This window comes from Poromitra crassiceps (genome assembly GCF_964638095.1).
Source record: "Poromitra crassiceps genome assembly, chromosome: 16".
Classification (NCBI taxonomy): domain Eukaryota; kingdom Metazoa; phylum Chordata; class Actinopteri; order Beryciformes; family Melamphaidae; genus Poromitra; species Poromitra crassiceps.
This window is the reverse complement of record NC_139645.1, coordinates 23,253,922-23,278,235: the sequence shown is the minus strand read 5'-3', so window position 1 is coordinate 23,278,235 and position 24,314 is coordinate 23,253,922. Positions and strand designations below refer to the sequence as shown.

General features: G+C 43.7%; 1 protein-coding gene and 1 long non-coding RNA gene across 2 annotated transcripts in view; both read right to left on the bottom strand.

The window, feature by feature from the left end:
* LOC310791015 overlaps positions 1-24,314 on the bottom strand; it is a 95,479-nt gene that overhangs the window by 43,490 nt on the left and 27,675 nt on the right. The gene's annotated exons all lie outside the window — the stretch shown is intronic.
* Positions 18,334-24,314, bottom strand: part of LOC310791112 (NLR family CARD domain-containing protein 3-like) — a gene marked incomplete at both ends in the record, with an annotated part of 18,081 nt that continues 12,100 nt past the window's right edge. The window contains 2 exons of the mRNA XM_083652813.1: positions 18,334-18,390; positions 19,204-19,321. Coding sequence (XP_083508939.1) covers positions 18,334-18,390; positions 19,204-19,321 — 175 coding nt within the window. The remainder of the gene's footprint in view (positions 18,391-19,203; positions 19,322-24,314) is intronic.

Genomic DNA, 24,314 nt, shown 5'->3' with positions numbered 1-24,314 from the left:
GGGGAGAGAGAGGAGAGGGAGAGACTGAGGGAGAGAGACTGAGGGAGAGACTGAGGGAGAGGAGAGAGAGAGAGATACTGAGGGAGAGAGAGAGGGAGACATTGTGCGAGCACCAATAGGGCAGGCAAGGCCACACAGCAGCCGAGCTGCAGGCGAGGCCACACAGCAGCAGAGCTGCAGGCGAGGCCACACAGCAGCAGAGCTGCAGGCGAGGCCACACAGCAGCAGAGCTGCAGGCGAGGCCACACAGCAGCCGAGCTGCAGGCGAGGCCACACAGCAGCAGAGCTGTAGGCGAGGCCACACAGCAGCAGAGCTGCAGGCGAGGCCACACAGCAGCAGAGCTGCAGGCGAGGCCACACAGCAGCAGAGCTGTGAATGTGAGCTGCAGGAATCGGTTCCTAGTTTGTTTAAATGTCACTTATCAAAGCATCTGATTTGATGCAGAACAAACAATCAAGTCAACAGCTGCTGATGTGGACAAAGCAAACTTATGCCTACCCCACACTACAGGATAATTTGCAAGATTATGGTCAAGATTCCCCCCTCCCGATTTTCTCGGGGGTGCTCCCGATTTGAAGCGCGTCGGGCAGATAATCTTCCCAAAAGATCCTGTAGTGTGTGGGGTTCAAAGATTCACAATCGGGAAGACTGCCTCTTCCCGATTGTGAATCGTGCATATCTAACATGTTAGATATTTACAACCCGACAGGCGATTGCATCTTGAGCAGAGAGCCAGTAGTAGCTGCGTTTCCATTACAGTTTTTCGCAAAATAATCTGGTCCGCCCGCAGCCCCGCACAGAACAAAGAACGAGGAAATTGTCCTCGAGGTGAAATACCCGTGCGTCTTTGAACGGGACGGAAAACTAATGCTATACTGCAAAGCATGTAGCCTACACGGAAAAGTGAGTCAAATCAGCAGCCCCTCCACAAGGCACCTGTGCAGACGGTTTTCGCCTGGCCGTGCACAGTAGGCCTACACCCCGAATGGACGCGGCTGTCCGCGCAAATATTAGTTAAACAAATCCTTTCAGTGCAAATGCATTATAAAAACAAAAAATAAGATTTGTTTAGAAAACGAAATGACACAAATGTATTATTATTATTATTATTATTATTATTATTATTATTATTATTATCATTATTACTACTACTACACCCGGTGCGCACACTGAATAGGCATTTTAAAAGTTAACGTCGAGCCCTGCTTCCAAGGTGAATCTTCTGCATAATCTTCTAGTGTGTGGGGTTGCGTTTGAACAGACGCGATTGTGTGTGTGTCCCAAGATTGAAATGTAAAAAAATCGGATCTCTCTGTCCTGTAGTGTGTGGGGTCTCAAGATTTTTATAATCTTCAAGGATTTGAAAATCCTGTAGTGTGGGGTAGGCATTACCTACAAGCCCAAATCACAAGCTGCTAACTTAGACAAGACATCATGAAGTCAACATGCTAAACTAAACACCAGACATCAAACATCACGATGCATCTATGTGACTTTTAGGTGAAGAAACAGTAGCCCCGTTTACATAGATTGTTTTCCTCAATCTGATTGAAATCAGTTGGATTATACGAATCTGATTTGATCTGAATACGCTAAATAAAGCGATCCACGTTCAATCCACGTATACATGGCCCCAGCTGAAACCGATTACAGACATGCTCAAACGGTCTCTCCCACTACCTGCAGAGAAGAAGAGGTGCACTTCTGTCTACCACTTTTCCTGTTTACCTCTGGAAAAATGGATCTAGTGCTGCACGATTTGGGGGAAAGGTGCGATTAGCGATTATGGTGGACAATATTGTGATTTGCGATTGTGATTGCGATATAATAAACAAATGGTATCTAGGGATGTGCCGGCATGAGTTTTTGACGGTATGATAACCTTGGACAAAAATACCACAGTTTCACGTATCACAGACTAAAATACATGAAATATATTACAATTTAAAATATATTAAAACTAAATAAATAAAACAATTTGAAATAAAATTATCTTTAAAAAAACATTTTGAGACATTTGCCTGTCCCAAACATGTAAAAAAGAAACACTAGAAAAATAGAAACTGCACTGTGTTACAGCACATAGAAGATGGCTCAGACTGCAAAGTTAGTTACATGTCTGTCAAGTAGGCCTAATACAATAATACATCTTGTTTATTTTTTTTGTAGCGACAGATGGCCTTAAACGCCACACTCACGTGACGCTTCTTGAGAGAGAGACGAGGTAACGTGCATCTGCAGACTTTATCGAGGGACCATGAAAGCATCATGTGACAGACTAGTTAGCGTTAGAAACCTGGAGGTGCTGCTGCAAACAGCTGTGACAGTGTTTTCTCTGCTATCAACCTTGTTAAAGTCGAACTGAACCTGTTCGTCACGTGCATAATGAGTCCGTTTCAGACTGAAAACATAGTTTGTCTAAGATGACAGGTTGAGAGGCGGGTCATAGTATCATGTCGATGATTTTATTTGACAATTCTGGGGACTGGATTGGGCTTTGGCCAATCCTGGCGTGTTCCGCCTCCAAATCCAGTGGGATTCAGTGTGTTGTGGTGCTCCCCTCGGGAAGAGCCTTTTGACGGGAGGAGTGGATGTCAGCGACCCGCAGGCAGCCAGCTGCCTTCGTGTTGCCGAGCGGAGAGTGCAGCACGTCGGCCTGGAATCTCCAAGGTGCAACCCCTGACAACCAAGCTCTCGGATGCGCGCGCCATTATCGCTGCTGTAACGATACGATATCCCTGGAATGCGCGTTTTAACGAGCCAGTTACATTTCTTTGCATTCTTAGAGATTATAGTTTTATGTTCATGTTTCTAACAATTGGCCAAGTTAGTAGTTAGTTTATGGGATAGGAATTCTCAGGGCCCCTGCTGGCCATTTGGGTGCCCTAAGCGTAATTGTTTTGTGGTGCCCCCCCCCCCCCCGCACAACTTTCAATAACTGTCAAACGAAAGACTGCAAAATCATTAATTATGAACGATACTAGTGTATCTCACATTACATTACATGTGGCAAACAAACAATTGTTAGAATTACTGTACATGTCAGCAAACAAGCGATTGTTAAACTGTACATGCAAGCAGGGGCGGACTGGGATCATAATTCAGGCCGGGCATTAGATACCAAGCAGGCCAGGCCGATACGGGCCGACATGCGTGCGAAAAATTTGGGCTGTTTGAAGCCCAATTTGGGCCGTTTGAAGCCCAATTTGGGCCGTTTGAAGCCAGATTTGGGCTGTTTGAAGCCAGATTTGGGCCGTTTGAAGCCCGATTTGGGTCGTTTGAAGCCAGATTTGGGCCAGTTGAAGCCAGATTTGGGCCGGTTGAAGACAGATTTGGGCCGTTTGAAGCCCAATTTGGGCCGTTTGAAGCCCCATTTGGGCCGAGTCCAATTTTACAATTAGATGCACCCACTTTAACCCTGAATAAAGTAATAAAACCACTAGTAAACCAGTAGGCGGCGCCTGGGTGCCCTCAGTCACATGATGCCCTACACAGTCCGCGTACTCTGCGTATAGGGTGCGGCGGCCCTGGGAATTCTGACAGATGAGAGGCACTAGGTGCCATTTTCGACTTCATTTGGAAGAGAAAATTATCCAGAAATGAAGATTTGATTGACAGCTGCATGTCGTGATATGGTTGGTTGAAATAGGGTAGAAATTTGATAGTACAGGGTGGACGTCACTTCGGACGTCAGCAAACTGTACATTACTGTTATCAATGAAATCTTGAAAAATGAACTTTTGATGTGAAAAAGTGTGAAAAACTAAAGAAATTAGGTTGTTGTGATTTTGTTTGCATACATTATTAAATAGGTGCACTGCATACCCAGGTATTTGAACTAAAAGAAAAGAAAAGTCATTTTTGGGTTCAGCTCGACTTTAATCTCGCTATATTCTTCATCACAGCGGGTCATTACCCACTGTGCACTTAATCGTGCACTAGTTCTGCATAAGCACCTGCAGCTCTCTCTTTATTTTACTGATGTTCTCGCTAATCACACGGCTGTTTACATGCGTTTCTGAACGGCTAGCTAGTTATTAGCATAGCTAGCTGTTAGCGATCATGGATGTTCTCTCCCTCTCTCTCGGTAAGATGTTATGTTTGTGAACCTTGCTGCGCATAACATTACTTATTTGCGGGAGTGCATGGGAGAAGTCTCCCGCTATGCTAGTGTTGATGCCCAGTGTGATGGCAGAGAAACGTGTGTTTGCTGCGTCACGTGTAACGTTAGTTTAGAGGAGGCACACACTCAAAAAGACATGAACAAATAATAATAATCACACTTTTGCAGTTATGTAATCGCACGTGCTGTCATTTGCGGCTCTACGGTCTCAGCAGTTAATCATCCTCCAGAGATATTTGGCCAGGAGAAGAAGAAGAATGTACCGCTGTCAGGGTTTCTATTAACAGGTTCACTGCCATTGGCGAGTCAACTCGTCAAGCAGAAACCAACGGTTGACTGCCAATGGCGAGTCAACTCGTCAAAAAAAAAAAAAAAATTTTTTTGACGGTGGTACGTTGATCTAACCCTTTTACATCTCCTATATAAATATGGGAGCCACCGAACGTGTACAACCCATTCCACCGACCCACTAAGTGGCGACAGTGCTCTCCAGACTAGAAAAAGCCGAGCCAAAACTGCAGGGGAACGCGCGAGGAAACCATTCTCATACTGTAAAATGGATTGGCGAAAACGCTTTCGCTTTCGCGCTGGGAGCTGGCGGTGGGGGATTGCAAATTTGCATAATAGATTATGGGTGCAACACACTTTGAAACACCGGCAGAAAGCCCACAATCGCACGCAGCTTCATTCCAGCTGAGCTCACAACCGAAACGAACGAGCCCCATGCAGACTCGCCCAAAGAGCGGCCGCCAGCAGCCAGGCAGCACAGACAGGCAGAGCCTCGCTTGTACCGCTGCAGCCACGGAGGGAGGAGGAAAACACACACGGAGGGAGGAGTTTGAAGGAGAGGGGGGTTTCCTGCTGCTATGGAGGAAATTACTGTTCAAAACTATTGTTTAGATGTCTGACGTCTTACGCCAAAAATAAATGGTTAAAGTGACTGTTCTTTCGAATTTCACAAAAAGCCATTTATCTCAGCTTAAATTTTCAGACGCTGAAACCATGCTGTATTCAACTGCTAATGCCTACATAACTACTAACTCTACAAACTAACTATTTTAGACAGAGAAAGCACACATTCTATTAGTTATTTTGAGATATTTTGTGTTCACAAAATCTTAGCAGAAAATAATCCTCTAATAATAAAGCTCTTGAAAGATGAGCCAGAATCCTCAAAAAAAAACCTTGGCAGAAGCTACCTACAGTAAAAAAAAAACTGCTGGCAGTGAATGTGTTAAGAAGTTTGTCTCAACCACCGTCCAGTTCTTCTGCACTAGAGAGCGCATGCGCAGAATGAATAATCCACTCTATCAACAGAATCCACTCTATTCAGCCGTTTATATGCAGCATCAAGCTGAGTATCAATCGGCGTAGACTACCTCTTTCAATACGATCAGAAATGTAAAACGATCCGGGTGAATCGGGTCGGCTAAGGTGTTTATATGAGACATTTTGAATCCGACTGACCTATCGATTATAAGTAGGATTTTTGGACCCATGTAAACGGGGCTAGTGTCACTTACAGATGATGTCATCATGTATAAACTATGAAGAAGATGATGACATCATGTATAAACTATGAAGAAGATGATGTCATCATGTATAAACTATGAAGAAGATGATGTCATCATGTATAAACTATGAAGAAGATGATGTCATCATGTATAAACTATGAAGAAGATGATGTCATCATGTATAAACTATGAAGAAGATGATGTCATCATGTATAAACTATGAAGGAGATGATGACATCGTGTATAAACTATGAAGAAGATGATGTCATCGTGTATAAACTATGAAGAAGAGGATGTCATCATGTATAAACTATGAAGAAGATGATGTCATCATGTATAAACTATGAAGAAGATGATGTCATCATGTATAAACTATGAAGAAGATGATGTCATCATGTATAAACTGTGAAGAAGATGATGTCATCATGTATAAACTATGAAGAAGATGATGTCATCATGTATAAACTATGAAGAAGATGATGACATCATGTATAAATGATGTGTGCTAGAAAGTGCTAGAAGAGGCGATATCATCATAATAATCCATCATCTCTGGCATGCAAAAAGAAAAGCCGACATTTCTGATCGGGAGGAGATGAGAAACATCGATTTAAAGAGAGAGTAGCCTATAGTGCCCAGTGCCCACGGAAGTCCACAATGCTTGCGAGCCTGCGAGGTAATAACGTAGGCTGCTAGCCTACTTTTTATGAAAGACTTGGATGCGCAACACCAAACTTTTCAGCAGCAAGCTCCTGAAATGGACCAAGTGATGCTCGTAAGAATTAGTGCTGCTCTGTTTATTCTCAACAGAAAAACTCTGTGGCTCCGCCTACCTGCATCTCTCTCTCTCCCCCCCTCCCTCACGTGTCGGGGAGGGCGAGCTACGGCTGCATGTAAACGGGAATATTAGTGGATTATTCATTTAGTCGGAATATTGTCATTTTCCGAATATGGGCAAAAAGCAGAATATTGTGTGCATGTAAACGTAGTCAGTGTTGTAGCCAGCAGGCAAGTGTGGCTGCCTGCCTCAGGCACAAAGAGAAGCACCTTCTGCTTCCAGAAGACACTACCCACAACAACCAGCAGAGGGTGACAAAAGGAATACAAAACAGATCTGGCTCCAGCATGTATGTATGTATGTAGGCTACGGTATGTATGTATGTATGTATGTATGTATGTGTGTGTGTGTGTGTGTGTGTGTGTGTGTGTGTGTGTGTGTGTGTGTGTGTGTGTGTGTGTGTGTGTGTGTGTGTGTGTGTGTGTGTGTGTGTGTGTGTGTGTGTGTGTGTGTGTGTGTGTGTGTGTGTGTGTGTGTGTGTGTGTGTGTGTGTGTGTGTGTGTGTGTGTGTGTGTGTGTATGTGTTCGCGCATGTGTATGTGTGTTTATGTGTATGTGTATGTTTGTGTGTATGTATGACTGAACTCCTATAATCAAGTTGTGGAGGCAGGGTAGGTGGCGCTGTCTGTTAGTCACCATGTGACCCCATGTCACTTTTGTGACCGATACACCACACACACATACACATAAACACACACACACACACACACACACACACACACACACACACACACACACACACACACACACACACACACACACACACACCTCAACCCACGCACACAGACTCGGCATAACACCACCTACTGGCAAACACAGAAAGTGGTTTATCTCTAGAACTATTTGTCGGATCAACTTCAAACTTTGTGAGGGCGCTTAAAGGATAATTTCGTTTTTTTCCCAACCTGGACCCTATTTTCCACACTGTATGTGTCTAAGGGACTTATCGTGACGTACTTTTTTCAGATTGGTTGAGTACTCACCAAGCTAGCCTTGTTTACAGCTCGAGCATTATCGTCAAACAACTACCAGTGTAACCCAGTCGGGCAATTGCGCACCGTCATTCAAAAAAACTGACAGCTTGAATTTCAGGTCGCAATTTTTTCTCTCTGTAGTGATCTGACCTGGGACGTTTGAATGCAAGTAAATAAACAAACAGATAAATAAATAAATAAATAATTAGGCCAGCATTTATTTTTCAAAACGTGTAGCGACATCTGGCCACTGAAAGGGAATGGTGTCTATATGGGACTTGGCTTTTAATTGAAGTTTTATGGTATTAACAGACTGACAGTTAATTTCTTCAATTTCATCATAACACATTTTGTCAGCCATCTTGTTTCAGAATAGGATTTGAATGAATAGATGTCACACATGAGCTTTCTATTTCAATAGAAACTGAATCAAACTAAATACACACTTACACTTCCTCAGGCCTGGTTTCAACCACCGCACTGCATCATGGTCCACACTGTGGGGGAGGGGGGTAAATAAAGTTAGACAGCATCATCTCTTTGATCATGAACAAATAACCTTCATAACCTTCCATAGGAGGGATTTTTCCAGACGCCATCACTCATATCCTCCATTTAACATCAAACAATATTTCACAGCTTCTAGCAGCTGTTCACACTGACTTTTCATGAATCAGAGTCAATGTTCATGTTGGTGGAGACCTGAGTCACATGACCAGACTGAGTCTGTATGCTAACACGAGTCACTCCACTCCTGTCAATAATGTCTGTAACCATAGTAACATTTACTGCAGACCAATATGGCGGCTTCCTGTGCTTTTAGTTTACTGGACACTAGTAGCACCAGTAATCAGAGGCCTCAGTTCTCTATCAGATTTTAATAAACCTCCACTGACAGACAGCGGCGTGGTTTCTCTTCTCCCACCTCATGAACTTTAGACTTTAAAGAAAAACTACATTTGGCCTCAAGACACAGAACTGGAGGAGCAGCTGCAGTGTTGAGGAGACAGACTGATAGATAATAACTGGTGGAGCAGCTGCAGTGTTGAGGAGACAGACTGATAGATAATAACTGGTGGAGCAGCTGCAGTGTTGAGGAGACAGACTGATAGAAAATAGCTGGTGGAGCAGCTGCAGTGTTGAGGAGACAGACTGATATAAAATAACTGGAGGAGCAGCTGCAGTGTTGAGGAGACAGACTGATAGAGAATAACTGGAGGAGCAGCTGCAGTGTTGAGGAGACAGACTGATAGATAATAACTGGTGGAGCAGCTGCAGTGTTGAGGAGACAGACTGATAGATAATAACTGGTGGAGCAGCTGCAGTGTTGAGGAGACAGACTGATAGAGAATAACTGGTGGAGCAGCTGCAGTGTTGAGGAGAGACTCTTTAAATTAACCATCATAAAGTTAGGTAACGAGTAATGAGTGTGGAGCCTGACGTCATGTAACAAGAGGCCGTGTGTGTGTGTGTGTGTGTGTGTGTGTGTGTGTGTGTGTGTGTGTGCGTTTGTGCGTTTGTGCAGGTGGAACAACGACAACGTATGAGCAATGTATGTATTTATGTTGCACTCAGACTGAGGCAGGGGGTGTGTCTGGCAGCTGGTCTGACTCTGAGATGCAGACAGAGGGAAGAGGAGAAAAGTTTCTGATGCACGTTTTCTGCTTTGTTTACATAACCGGCATCGTTTCAAGTATGCGCATACCGTGCATTGTGTGACGCTATGGACTGCACAACACATTCAAAACTCAGCTGCGGGGTCAAGGTGATTGATTGGAGACAATACGAGGCGGACAGATACTGTAGTAGGCTAACGTTAGCCTCCACTACAACCATACCCACTGGCTGTTTTCATCATAGCAACAGGCAACAACATGTCATCATACCGTGAAAGTGGAGAGGTTGAACGTTGTAAAAGTGGATTTATGTTCCTGCAACAGCGATCATAAAGGCAGTATGGATTATACCGGACATATTGGAAATAGCTGGTAAATCACTTTGCTTGCTGTAGTGTCTGATTGCAGAGTTATCCAGCTGGTTAGTGAGCTAGCAGCTGCTAAAAGCTAATTAACGTACATCAGCTGACGAGTCTCGGCCAGAAAGACTGCTGTTCGCCTCCCGTGTGAAACGGTGGCAGTTTCGTTAGGGTCACTACAAAATGTTTGCACTGCAGATTAATGGTTATTATATATATGCGGTTCCGGGTCGGGGCGCGGGTCTCATGTCTGCGGGGCGGGGTGGGTTGCGGTACTGATTGATCATATGTGCGGGTTCGCGGAGCGGGGTCGGTATTGCACGTCGCGGGGCCGGGTCTTGAAAATGCGCACATGTGTGTGCGTGTGTGTGCGCGTGTGTGAGTGTGTGTGGCTGTCCACTCCGCTTCTGGTTCACACTATTCAAAGCGACTGAATCCACTCTCAGATTCAGGATCAACAGCTGAACGTTTCAGTTTCATTCAAAATCTTCTCTCTCCATAACTGAACTGTGTGAACTGAACAGCATGAAGCTACAAAGAGGAGCCACAGCTCGATTTAGCAGCAAAATACATAGCTATTTCCTGACCAAACGAGAAGTTCTGGTTAGCCACAATATCAGACATCAGTGGCGGTCCCGCTCTTGATAAGAGCCTTTCTGAAAGCACAGTTTGCAGTCCCGCTGCTTATTACTGTGTTTTTTCAACCAGGAAAAATACATTTTCAACAGATTATCAGCTCTTATCATTTAGCACAACCATATAGTAGCTCCCATCGGCTCCACAGAGCTATCTATGTTCCGCTAGCGACAACAACAACGTTCATTCAAGCATTTGAGCATAATTGCAGCATCTTTTTATCAGTATGTCATATCGGCAGAAATTACATTTCCGATTATAAGGCGAAGCCATTATCGTCTGATAACGATGTTGTGCTGATATCATGGTGCAGTAGAGATGCACGAGCCACAGTTATAACTATGATTAATGTGGATGGGTTGCGAGCGGATGACATGATGTATCATTAAAGAGGACAATTAATATTAATTACATTCTCTAGTCTATGAACATATTAAGCTTCATTTTTCGTCAGGCACCTTTTTAGCCAGCCGTCTAGCCTGACATGACTGTGGGTCCTTCAAAACAAGCATGGGTGCAAGGCAGAATAAGCCAGAAAAGAAAGAAAGAAAGAAAGAAAGAAAGAAAGGGAACTTGAAAACTAAGAAAAAAGGTCAGAAAAGTGCTGTGTGGGAGAAATTCTTTAAAGTTGTAAATGAGGATGAGTCAAACGCTGGTTATGTTTCAACGGTTGTGAAGTGGTGTATGTTCTAGACCAGTGATACTCAACTTGCAGCACGCGGGCGCCCCTGTGTGGCACGCGATGGAATTGCAAAAACAGTGCACCTGAACGCAGCATGCAAGATACCCGCTGAATAAGTGTCCAAATGTTCATGTCATTCTGGCCAATACTCCACTTCTGTTACAGCATTTCAGTCTGGAATATGGAATATCTTTCAATAATCTATTATTTAGCTGCTAAATTGTCAAATACCGCCTGCTCGCTACCCAGGCACTTATGTATGTACTTAACCTAACTAACTATCTGGTGTGCACAACATTGTCAGACCAAACTCCGGCTGACACCCCAAAAACCTACAATCCGCTAGAGAAAAATGTATATTGTTTGTTTATTAACTGGCCCTGGCCTTCTATCATTTCACGAAAGTGGCCCCCGGGCAAAGCAAATTGAGTATCCCTGTTCTAGACAGCCACAAGACGGGCACCTCTAACATGGTACATCACGTCTGTGGTAAATCAAGAACAAGCCAGCAAGACAACACCTTAAAGGATAACTTTGTTTTTTTTTCAACCTGGACCCTATTTTCCACACTGGATGTGTCTAAGGGACTCATCATGACATCATTTTTTCAAATTGGTTGAGTACTCACCGAGATAGCCTTGTTTACAGCTCGTCAAACAACTACCAGTGTAACCCAGTCGGGCAATTGCGCAATGTCATTCAACGTTCGCTAAAACTGCTTGTTTTGCTGCTGGGAGACTCAAACTGTCATTATAGTGTCTGGCAACATGGAAACGACTCTATACATGAATATTATTCTCCGGGCAGAGAAAATGGGCATGAACAGGCTGGGTATATACCCTTGTCTTCAATGCTGGAGACCGCTGTTCGATTCCCAGCATGTTCAAAGTAAGTCTACATTTAAACCGTAAGTCACATTTAATATTATTTAAGCCTGCCTAACCCAAACCCTTTGTCTAACCTTAACCAAGTTGCTTTAGGTGCCTAAACATAACCGCAACACAAGTTGTTGCTATGCTGTTGTGGTGTTGAAGAATGAGGAAAGAGGGGTATCCAGTAGGGGTGGGGGAAAAAATCGATTCACCTAAGTATCGCGATTTTTAATGTCACGATTTTTTGGATCGATCTTTTATTCCAGAATCGATAATCGCAAAAAAAAAAAAAAAAAAAAATTGGGTGCTTGCAGTCAGGCCACTCACTGAACAGCAGGCCAGGCGCCGCCTACTGGTTTACTAGTGGTTTTATTACTTTATTAGTTAGTCTGAAGTAATAATTACACTTCAGGGTTAAAGTGGGTGCATCTCATTGTAAAATTGGACTTCAAACGGCCCAAATCTGGCTTCAAACGGCCCAAATTTCACACGCGTTGGCCCATATCGGCCTGGCCTGCTTGGTATCTAATGCCCGGCCTGAATTATGATCCCAGTCCGCCCCTGTTTTTAACTATATCGCCCAGCCCTACTCATGATATATAATATACAGTCTCTAGTGTATGATTCAACTTTTCCCATGTTCTAATCTAGTGTAAAAAAGCAAACAAACTGAAAAAAGAAAAGAAAAAAATAAACAAAAATCGCAATAAATCGTAATATCGAATCGCAATAATCGTAGAATCGCAATACTTAAGAATCGCAATATAAATCGAATCGGCACCCAAGAATCGTGATAGTATCGAATCGGGAGATAAGTGATTCGCCACAGCCCTAGTATCCAGTGCGTTGAAAAGGGGTCCTGACCAAACATCAGTTTTTCACAAACAGACATTTGCTCTCCGTACCTGAGAGAGTCCAGTCTCCATTGTGGATCCTCAAGTCCAACAGAGAGCAGCTTCACTGAGGCACCTGGATTATTGTAGCTCAAGTCCAGCTCTCTCAGATGGGAGGGGTTAGAGCTCAGAGCTGAGGCCAGAGAAGCACAGCCTTCCTCTGTGAGCTGACAGCCTGACAACCTGCACACACACACACACACACACACACACACACACACACACACACAGACACACACACTAAAGCAGTGGTTCTCAACTGGTCTAGCCTCATGACCAACATTTTCCCTTAGTCATTTACAGAATTTAGCCTAAATTGTAGGGTAATTTAGCCGTCTTCACAACAAGCTAGCATGGCATGTTGGTACCAATGGATGCATTAGGTCTTCTAGTTTCATATGGTACTAGTATCTTCACTCTCGCTTTAAAATGGGCCTGCTAGCATCTGAAAGATAGTAATGTTGGCCGCCGATGCCAGCATTCTCAATGAGTAGACAAATGTTTTTCTCATGCACACATCTGCGACCTACTCAAAAAGGCCCCGTGACCCACCTTTGGGTCCCGAGCCACCAGTTGAGAAACACTGCTCTAAAGCACGATTGCTTATGGTGTAACAAAGTTCAGCTCTTTGCATGGCAGCCAGCTGGCAGATTGAAGGCCTTCAGCGGAGAGCACCAACTGAAGCTCACTGCCACTGTAAATATTAATTTGAGTGTGAACCACGAAAAGAAATGCAATGTAACTGCCGACCAGTTGCTGCTGTATTGTCTTCCAGGAGGATCTGTTGTTGAATGTGTTCACCAACGTGTTCAATGTGACTTTTCAGGAGGTTTTCTCCTCATTCAAACTCTACAAACTGCTCCAGCTGCATCTGGTCCTGCTAACTACTTTATATTCTTGTCTTCAAGGCAGTCAGGTATTGCATAGCCTCAATGTTACAACTAAGGGGAGTATTGTGGCAGTAAAGATGTGTTTGATATTAAATTGGACTCTTTCAACTTTTATTCAGTAGCAACATTAACCACTGAAACCTACAGAAATAGTGATTTTGCATAGTTATGAAACTCAACATCGCCTGAAATGAAATTTTTTGTAATAACATATTCAGCTTCTTCACTCAACACTAATAGTTTGTCATTGTTTATTTTGAGCCTAAACCTAACCCTCTACAAAAAGAGATCATAGCTCTCAGTGGAAGCTCTTAAAACCAGCTACATGTTGGATATTCCCATTAATAAACTGCTCTGAAATCACTTATTATATGTGACATGCTCAGACAAAATCAGTCACATGTAGCACAGGCCCGCTCTTTGTGTAGAAATGTGATTTTATAAGAAAATGCTGATTTTGGCTGTTTTGGGGTTTCAGAAGATTTTAGTCAAATAAACCATTGGTTTTCATTCTCTGTAGCGATTATTGTGAAATTCAAATGCAGCTCATGAAGTTAGGGTGACAAGTATAACTAGCTTACTTTGTCAAACTTTGAGGCCGTTTTTCTCAAAACAGTTTGTAAACAGTCAAGACATAAAGGGCTGCATCTCACTCAATATTTGGAGAACAAAGATCATTGCATTTTGGTTTCTCAGCTGGTTTCAAAAATTACATCAGCAGGAAAATGAGAGTTCAGGTATTTTCATACGAATGTAGAGTAGACTTTAAATGGTCTGTTAAACAGTAATGGTGATCCTGACCTGAGACTCTCCAGTCTACAGTGTGGACTCCTCAGTCCAGCAGAGAGAAGCTTCACTCCTGAATCTTGGAAGTCGTTGTTAGTCAGGTCCAGCTCTTTCAGATTAGATGACTGGGAGCTGAGAACTGAGGCCAGAGCTTCACAGCTTCTCTCTGACAGCTGACAGACACTCAGCCTGAAGCACAAGAAGACATGCTATTGTTATATTGTGTCATTATTGTATTATTTCTACTGACAGACTGTGTTGATGAGGCTTACTGACCCTTATATGTAATGTCATCATTGTAAGATGTCTACTGACAGACTGTACTGTTGAGGCCCTGGTCTAAAGCAGGTCCCCACTAACACTGACAGGAAAACTGGTTTGATTTCCACACATGGTGCTATAAGGTGATTGGATCAATAAATCCTCCAAAATGGCACATGATTTGTTATGCTGCACAACGAGCCATGAAAAAATAAAAAAGCGGATATAAATTAGGAAACACTTTAAAAACAAATGGATAGTAAATCTGCAGCCTCAGTAGCTCAGGAAGGCTTTCCACAGTCTCAGCTCACAGGGAACTAACTATCTCCACAGTGTAATTCAGGACCAAAACTAGCCTGCTTTAAATGTGTTCAGTGACATTTTAATATGAATTCTCTAACTAGTAACCAGAGGACAGATGTTAAAACTGGGTAGATGATGTTGTCACCTTCCCACTGTTTAACATCTAGCTGCTCTATTTTCAACTAGCTTTACTGGCGTGAAGCTGTATCAATAAAAGTCAAATCATCAAGTAAAACCTTCAGGACAACCTTTGCAGATTCAGGAATCCTGTTTTGAGAGAATGGACCTCAGTTTGGGAAATGTGTTGAATCAACTGAGAAAAACTGTAAACTGACTTTACCTGAGAGTCTCCAGTCTGCATTCTGGACTGTCCAGTCCAACAGAGAGAAGGTTCCATCCTGAATCTTGCAGGTCATTGTAACTCAAGTCCAGCTGTCTCAGATGGGAGGAGTTGGACTTCAGAGCTGAGGTCAGAACTTCACAGTCAGTCTCTAACAAGCTGCAACCACTCAATCTGAATAAAGAGAAAAGCAATAAAATACAATACTCCTTTAAATCTTTAACCAATCCAGTGTCTTATAATCCAATGGACTTCAGCATGTTGTCAGTGTGGATCAGCATCATGTCAGCTTTATATAGTATTTCCATCTGAAACCAGACAGACTGTCACTCTTGTTTCAGGATTGGCCCATTTTCCTTGAACACTTTCTGTAACAGACCAGATGAATACATCTAAATGCCAAGTAGTTTAAAATAAATAAATAAATATTTAGTTATGGTCCAGAATCCACTTTTTTGGGGACACAATTTTCAGATGGCAGTTTATCTGGAAAAGTTGAAATACAAGCAGAATTTGAATTGGATGGGGAACTTAACCCTAACTGGACCCTAACTTAACCTAAACCATCCAATTGACCTATCGCTAAGTCCCGCCGCGAATGCAGACGAGCCAATCACAGCGCGTGCAGCTCTACAATACACTCGGACATTCTCAGCTTAGAGTTCCATAGAGAAGCACTAGAAAACGCGAGTTTCCTCTGGTTTTATACATTTATAAGTTGGAAAAAATGGTCAAACGATGTGCATGGGGGTAAATTGACCATTACGAGGTATCCTGGGACGCCAGGCAATTGATAATATTAAACTAGTAAACGTAGATCCACTCACATCCACAATGATGCTGCTGTTTTGGACGTTAAATCTGCATCGTGGTGACAGCGGCATGAGTGCTCTCCCTCATTTGCCTTCCGTGATCCAAAAGTATCATTATATCATCATGGTATTCAGAAAGTTGGCAAAAGAAAATGCTGAATTATGCGAGTTTCCAGTCATTACGTTATGCACGTAATGCCGGAGTTGGTTGAAGAGGAGGCGCATTGATTGATGTGATTAAAACATCACCAGACACCAGTCAAACCCTAAAACGAGGGAATTAATCTCGTTCCCCAAATAAATGTGAGGTAGTCTAAAGAGAAAACATGATGGAAAAAGTGGTCTGCTGTAGGCTATGCCTCTCCTGATCTGCTACACCCATGTGTGCGTGCTGTTGTCTCGCTATGAAAAACATCGACACTATATTAATTTAACGTTTGTTGATTATACAGAGGTAGGCCTACATAAAACAGATTGCCAGGCGCCACTCTTCAATTCGGCATATACTGTATATAATCCACGGAGAGGTTACTCAAGTGAATAAAATGTAAATTCTGGATGTCAGTCGCCTGTTATCCCCACTGGTTATCTCGCTGTCTTCCTTCGTTAAAAGTGCATGTTTGGTTTGATTCGTTAAAGCCGTTTCCATGCACTTATCTCATTTCTTTTTAGCGATAGCTTTAAATGTTGTACATCGCCCTCCATGGCATAGTGAAGTACTTTATGATGGCTTCTAGACAATATCAGGCCTCAAAAAGTTGTGAAGAGCGTCTTGGGATATAACTTTGACAGTGACGGCTGCCATTTATTCTAGTCAGTCTGCCTTGTGTTTGTCCGAGTGAGGACGGGGGGTGGGGCTTAGTGAGGACGGGGGGTGGGGCTTAGCGATAGGTCAATTGTCTATAGAGAGCCGCAGGGATGACGTATTTTTGTAGGCTGAATGCGGAAGTCCCGAACTTCCTGGTTCCACACTGTTTTTGTCTATGGGATTTTTGAATGGGTTTTTGGCGATATGCTTCAAATAATGTCTGTGGGCAACGCAAGTTTAATCAAACGCGAACCAAGGTTCAGCGGGATAATCTTCACACATGAGGACCACTTTCATGAGTTTTGTAGCGTAAATGCGAGCCCTAGAAGTAAAATGCTCGAGCTAAGCTAATCCTGAACTACACACTGTCGCATAGGCTTCACGTCACGTCAGCAGTCAACCTGGACTGTTGTTGATGTGTGCACTGATTACCTCGGGCTGAACGGGGCTGAACCAGGTGAGGGAAAGAGAATTTCCGTGTTCGCCCTTTGAAGTGGTGACGTTATTGACGTATATATCCACATCGACTCAGCAGTGTAGTCTCATTTAGCCGTTTGCTAGCTAGCCGCCCGTTTAACGGCATGTAAAAGCTTCAAAACTCATAAAAGTGGTCTTCATGTGTGAAGATGATGTTACTAAACACTGGTTCGCGTTTGATTAAGCCAGCGTTGCCCAGAGAGATTATTAGAAGCATCGCGCCAAAAACCCATTCAAAACTCCCATAGGCGAAAACTGTATGGAACCAGGGGCGTTAGCATCGATGATTTCCGGACTCGTTACTGCGGCTCTCTATACGGAAGCAACAGATTAGAGGAAGTGAGTTAAAATGGAAATCCGAATGGGCTGGGGGCGAATGGGCTGGGGATATACAGTATATAAATCCCATATATACTGTATATCCCACATATATATATATATATATATATTAGTCATGGCCTTAGAAATAGTAGGGGGGCTATGATTTTGTTTAAGAAGGAACTGCAACAACACAAGGGTCGCAGGTTCACGGCCCCATGCTACCTCCGGCTTGGTCGGGCGTCCATACAGGCACAATTTGCTGTGTTTGCAGGTGGGAAGCCGCATTATGGGTGTGTCCTGGTCGCTGCTGTAGTGCCTCCTCTGGTCAGTTGGGGCGCCTTTTCGGGGCGGAAGGAAACTGGTGGCAATAGCGTGATCCTCCCACGTGCTATGTCCTGCCGGTGTAGTTCCCCGCTGTCAGGTGAAAATAAGCGGCTGGCAACTGCGCATGTGTCAGAGGAAGCATGGTGCTAGTCTACAGCCCTCCCCAGATCGGCAGAGGTTGGAGCACCGACTTGTGCAGCAGGGGGAAATTGGCCCTGTGTGTGTGTGTGTGTGTGTGTGTGTGTGTGTGTGTGTGTGTGTGTGTGTGTGTGTGTGTGTGTGTGTGTGGCTCCAGTCACATCAACACCACTGAAACAATACCATGCCATAGCATGCTAAATTTGCAGTGGTGGATGTTTGTGATACATGAAGCATTTGAGTCTGATGCTGTGTGATATAATCCACTTTCTCTTTCTTCACATTTGACTGAAGACAGACTTCATAAACATTATGACTAATATCAGCTTCACAGGGCTTTGATGGCAGCCTGATCTACTGTACTGTTATGTGTTTTTGGATGGAGGTTTGGTGTATTGTTGTTTTGTGTCAAACTTGCCAGCCTGTTGGAAGAGTTTGATGCAACAAAAAGAAAGAACACAAATAGATACAATACTTTAAAGGATGGCTTTACTGGTAATCGACCCACTTTGTATCATTAATAATCTTGGTAATATAAGCACATGGGCAGTGTTTACCTCTCTCTGTGTTTTTCTCACGGAGATCTCCCATTTCCTCCTCTGGCAAAGCACTCTGTTGTGACGCGTTTTACGTCACAACGCAGCTGCGGAAGTTCTGCTGGAGACGTGGAATCTGCTCGAGGGCGGCTGTTATTGTTTATTTAATTTTTTTAAGTATGCTCACATCCACAGAGAATGCATTGAGAGCCTTAAGGAGCATTAATGACTTGCAGCTGACGGGGGCAGAGTTTCTGCAGACAGGAGCAGGAGCATTTTTCTCCGTGAGGTAAACAGAGAGAGAAGATAAAGGCTGCCCATGTGCTTATATTACTGAGATTATATATGATACAAAGTGGGTTGATTACCAGTAAAGCCATCCTGTAAAGGCAAGAAAGCAAGTATTATATAACGGAATCAAAGAAGTTGCATAAATAGTAATCAGGTGAATTAGGGCCTATATGACTCTCCCTCTCTCTCCTCTCCAGAGAAAAATGATTAACAACATGAGTAGAATTTGAGATCTAAGCCCCTAAAACCAGATCATGTCTGATTTCAGATTGATCGACTCTATACAGACGTCCACACATTACAAAATCCATATAATATTCATATCAGCACATTATTAAATATGATGTCTGACCTCAGAGTCTCCAGTCTGCAGTGTGGACTCTCCAGTCCGGCACAGAGCAGCTTCACTTTTTTTGAATCATGCAGGTTGCTGTCACTCAGGTCCAGTTCTGTCAGATGGGAGTTGGACTTCAGAGCTGAGGCCACGACTTCACAGTGAGCCTCTGTCAACCAGCAGAACCTCAATCTGAATAAAGAATAAAGAAGAAGTTGAACTTCACAGCTGAGACCAGGGGCCCTGGTCTCGCAAACGCACTGATTAGTGCTTGTGCTGTGTTTAACGGCGGGCACTAGTGCAATTTGGAGGCGTGCCCAAACCCTCTGCTATTCTCCCTGCTGCGCAAAATGCCTGTGTGCTCCATGCAAAATCATGAAATGGGCGTGCTTATCACCTGTGCAGGCAGGAATGATGCAGGCCACACTGATTGGTTTGATTGATGTAAAGCCCAGACCCTGGGCATCACATCAATCAAACCAATCAGATTCCCGTCTCTCACTCCCTTTAACACATTGAGTGCCAGCGACGCCATATGGCGTCATTAGAAATTTACCGTAGGCTGCCAGCGACGCCAAATGGCGTCAATAACTCGAAATTGTTTTTTTGACGGGGGGGGGGTGTCGATCTATGCCTCTTACATCGCCTCTTACAATATGAGAGCTATTGAATGTGTCTAACCTATTTTACAGAACCCTTAGGTGGCGACAGCGCACTCCAGATGAGAGAAAGTGGAGTAAAACACACAGAAGAAGTCGTTGGGGAAAAGGAAATCGCATCGCATCCGTCCGTATGCAGCTGCTTCATTGAAGCATAACGTTAGCTGTGCCCCTGCAGCAGCCAATCTGCTGTCACAATTGAGCACCTCCGTGTCCGCTGCGACAGCCCATTCGCATGATCAGCCGTGGAGTTGTTATTATTCTCAACTGGAAGCATTGGAGCTGGTGACAAATACACGCGGCTGTAAAAAAGCTGGATGTAGCGGACTTGTCAGTGCAGAGCAAACGCAGGCAGCAGAAAGCCCCAGAGACACGCCCAGAAGGAGGAGTGTGCAGTTGAGGGGGTGGGGGGGGGGGGAGGGGGGGGGGGGCACGCAGAGCACGCAGAGCAGAATACAACACCCAGACAGCAGGACAGGATTAGCAAACGCAAGCTAGAATATCTGATGCCCACCAGCAGTAAATCAAGAACAGCAAGAAGCTGCAACCAGCAGCGCACGCAGGGGCCAGCGCTGCTGGTTGCAGCTAAAAATATTATTTGGCCAAACAAAATTCCTTTGTTTTCACTCTTTTATTGAAGGAAATTATTTTTGAGGTGTCATTACATCAGAAAATATTAGCAATGAGTCAATGATGTGCTTGAAATGCTTCCTTTCACAAAAGGCTGAATATCTCAGGTTCTAGAAACAAAGTGGCTGTTTTTGGTCAAAACAAGCTATCTTCTCCGGCTCATAACTAAAGAACGGAAAATGGGATCAATAAACTTTTTTTTGCAGGTGATAGAAGAGAGTCTCATCGTTATTTGTGCATGTTCAGTGTTTACATAGTAATTATTAAAGAAATTATATGACTGTTTTAAAATGCATTGCGGCCTATGTGGCACAGTACAGCACCTTTTGCCCAAGGGCCGTGGCACTCAAAGTGTTAATACCGTTTGTGGGTGTGGAGAACCCGGCACATATTTGTATTATCGATCATAATAATTTTCACATAAATCACCCAAATTATGTTATTTTTTAATGTGCACTCCCAGGAGTATCAAACAGGTGTTGTCTATTCACTGTAAGAATGGCACTTAACTGTTTCTGCAAATGAACTCTATCATTATCTATCTATTTATTTATTATTGCCAAGAGAGAATGATAGATATCCTGTACAGAGATAGGGAGAGAGAGAAAGGGAGGCAAGGGATTTCTCAGATGAAGGCATGTAATACAATAGGGCTTATTGTATTGTAGCCTATATATTCATATCTTTTCTTCACTCAGTTTAGGCTCAAGCAAATACTGAAAAGTCAAATGGAACTAGCAGCACTCACAGGTCAAGTTTGAAAAAAAGGTTTTAATCCACACAGCAGCAGTGAACAGAGGTGTTTCAGCCTGTGGCTTTCCTCAGTGTTAATGAGAGAATGGGTGTGACCTCATATATAAAAAGAGGCAAATTTGAGGTTGATTATGTTTATAAGAACAATCCTTCTTGTTCTTTTGTCAAATGTTGGTAGATACATTGATGATTTGTTTTGTGTTCACTGGTTCATCTGAGGAGCTGGAGGGCTTGAAGGATTTTCTTATTTCTAGAGTTCCTACTATCACCTTCACGTTAGAGGCAAGCAGTGAGTCTGTGTCCTTTTTAGATGTGAGAGTTAATACATGTGAATTACTACAAAGATAGATAGGGCCCCAGGACTTCAGAGCTGAGACCAGGGGCCTTATCGTCGTAAAAGCGGTAATTTAGCGCTTGCGCGTGTTTAGCGCTGAGCGCACCGCAAAATGGGGGCGTGCTCAAGTGTGTTGACATCTCACAACAATCATCACATCATTTAAAAACATCTGTGATTTGCAGCTTTTAATTTATGCAATTCAGGTTCTTTAGTTGGCTGGAAAATAGAAATGTGTTTGCAACGGGGAAACAGGGACATTTGATTGACAATAATATTGCAAGTAGGCTACAATGTCCAAGTTTTCTCAATTAATTTCCCATTACCCCCTATTTGTATCCTATTTTCTTCCTGAGGGAGGGAGATGGGAACTGACAGATGTATGTAGGCTACTCAAAGGGGAGGCATAATTGTAGACTAATATTATAGTAGGCTATTAATTGGCATTAAGGCATTGATGATTAATTAATCTGGACGATGCAGTATGATGTAGTATGGTGTGCGTGTGTGTGCACGCGTGCGGTTTCGGAGAGAGAGGGGGGGTATAATCAATCATATTAACAAAACATTTTCACCTCATAATTTTCACATAAACTCCCAAAATAATGTTATTTTTTAATGTGCACTTAAGGGAATATCAAACAGGTGTTGTCTATTCATTTTAAGGATGGCATTTAACTGTTTCTGCAAATGAATTTGAATGAAATTGCACGATGGACACTGTAATCTCCATGCGTAATTTGAACATCTCCACAGCATCTCATCAACACCATCACATAACTATAACACTGGGCCCTATCGTGGCAAAAGTGGTAATTTAGCGCTTGCACCGGGCGCAGCACAAATTAATGGACGTTCCCAAATCATCTGCTATTCTCTGTGATGCGCAAAATGCCACTTGTCCCAGCGCCACAGTGATTTATGCAGGATTAACTCTGGAAATTATTCAGAGGCGTGCAGGCTTGGTGCGGGCGTTATCATCCACACAACCAATCAGTGTCGCTCCTTTCATTCCCTCCAATTCATATGTGCAAGTGTCATATGGTTGTCCACGTGCATTAGACGTTTTGTTCATATAAATAGGCGATAACATACACATGTAAAAATATTTGTTTCTTTAATAGGCAGGGATGTGTGAGAATTTAATTCTAGCCTATTTCAACATATCAAAATTGTCCCAAGTCCCAGGTTCATCTTAATAGGCTATTGCATGCGTGCAATTGCAGCGAAGGGGGTTAGTGTATCACTGGCCGACATGACTTGCTCAAATCTACTGTGTGTGTGTGTGTGTGTGTGTGTGTGTCTCTGTGTGTGTGTGTGTGTGTGTGTGTGTGTGTGTGTGTGTGTGTGTGTGTGTGTCTGTGTGTGTGTGCACACAAGGTTTTGGAGAGAGAGAGAGGGGGGTTAGCCCACTGTAGAAAGAGGATATCAGCATGATTGTGGCACTTTACATGTGATACACGTTTTTCAGTGAATAATAGTTGATTGCCTCACTGAGTAATCTGCTGTTACCCAATTTTAGCAGCAGAATTTGATGTCCTGGCATTTGTATTTTAATGGGACATCCGTGCGCAAAGAATTGTGCGCATGCTGACGATTTTGTGGGGACACACCTGGATTGGCTTGGGGCACGCCCACACCTGTGTTTGGCCCAGACGCCGGCGCAAAACTGGAAGGTGTCGTGCCCAACACACAAATTGGCACTTGCGGGAGGCGGACGATAGCATAAGACGTAAGGCGTGCAAACCCGGGCTCAAGCGCAAAAAGCAGATAGCGCTTATACCAAGATAGGGCCCCAAGGATTCCCCGTGCACTGCTGGAGCAGTGCGGAGAATAATGGTGCGCTCAGGTTTTAGACCCGCTTTTCAGAGCTCTAAGCGCAAAGAATTGCGTGCACAGGGATGATAGCTAACGTGAGGATTTAGCATGGCCACGCCTGGTTTACCATAAGGCACACCCACAGATGCGCCGGGGCGGAAAACCCGGCGCAAAAGTGGGCGCTATTGTACCGAAGATAGCATAAACACGCAGAATGGTACGCAATCCAGGGAGCAAGTGCAAAAAGCAAATAGCGCTTGTACCAAGATAGGGCCCCAGGACTCCAGAGCTGAGACCAGGGGCTGGTTGTCCAAAACACCTTGAGTTGAGATTTAAGGTGTCCATTAACCTTTTAACCTTAAGGAGAAGATTTATAAGGGTGTTTTGTGCAACCAATTTTATTTTATGGACTCAGGGCCCTATCTTCCGACAGGCGCTATCCCCTAATAGCGCTTGCGCACCTGTTTGCGCATGCCTTAAGGCAGGGAAGATAGCATTCCGCCTTGCGCCACCAGGTGTTCTGCCGAGTTTTGCTCCCCCGCACAGCAGCAAAAAAAGGCATCCCCACCTCACGGGAGCATACTTGTAATGATTTATAAAGAAATGTAACTGTTTAAAAGTGATATAATTGTCTGGTAGACGTGACCTCCCTGATTTCTAAGTTAAAACAGCCCCGAAATATGTTGGGGATGCAATTCTCGGCCGGAATGCGGAAAGGTTCACGGCACGTGTCGCAAGCGCAAATTAGAGCCGTGCCAAAATCATCTGCGCCCCAAAATGCCTGCGCAAACGGGATTTGGGCGGTCTTAACTACAGTACCAGAATTATTCACAGCCGTGGCCAGGCAAGGCTGGGCACTACGTCAATCAAAACCAATCAGATTCCCGTCTCGCAATGGCTGTTTGCGTGAGGCATGCAATATGCTGTAATTCTCTCCAAGCGTAATAGAGTGTACTCACTCGTGCGAGGACAGAGAGAGCTTATTGACAGA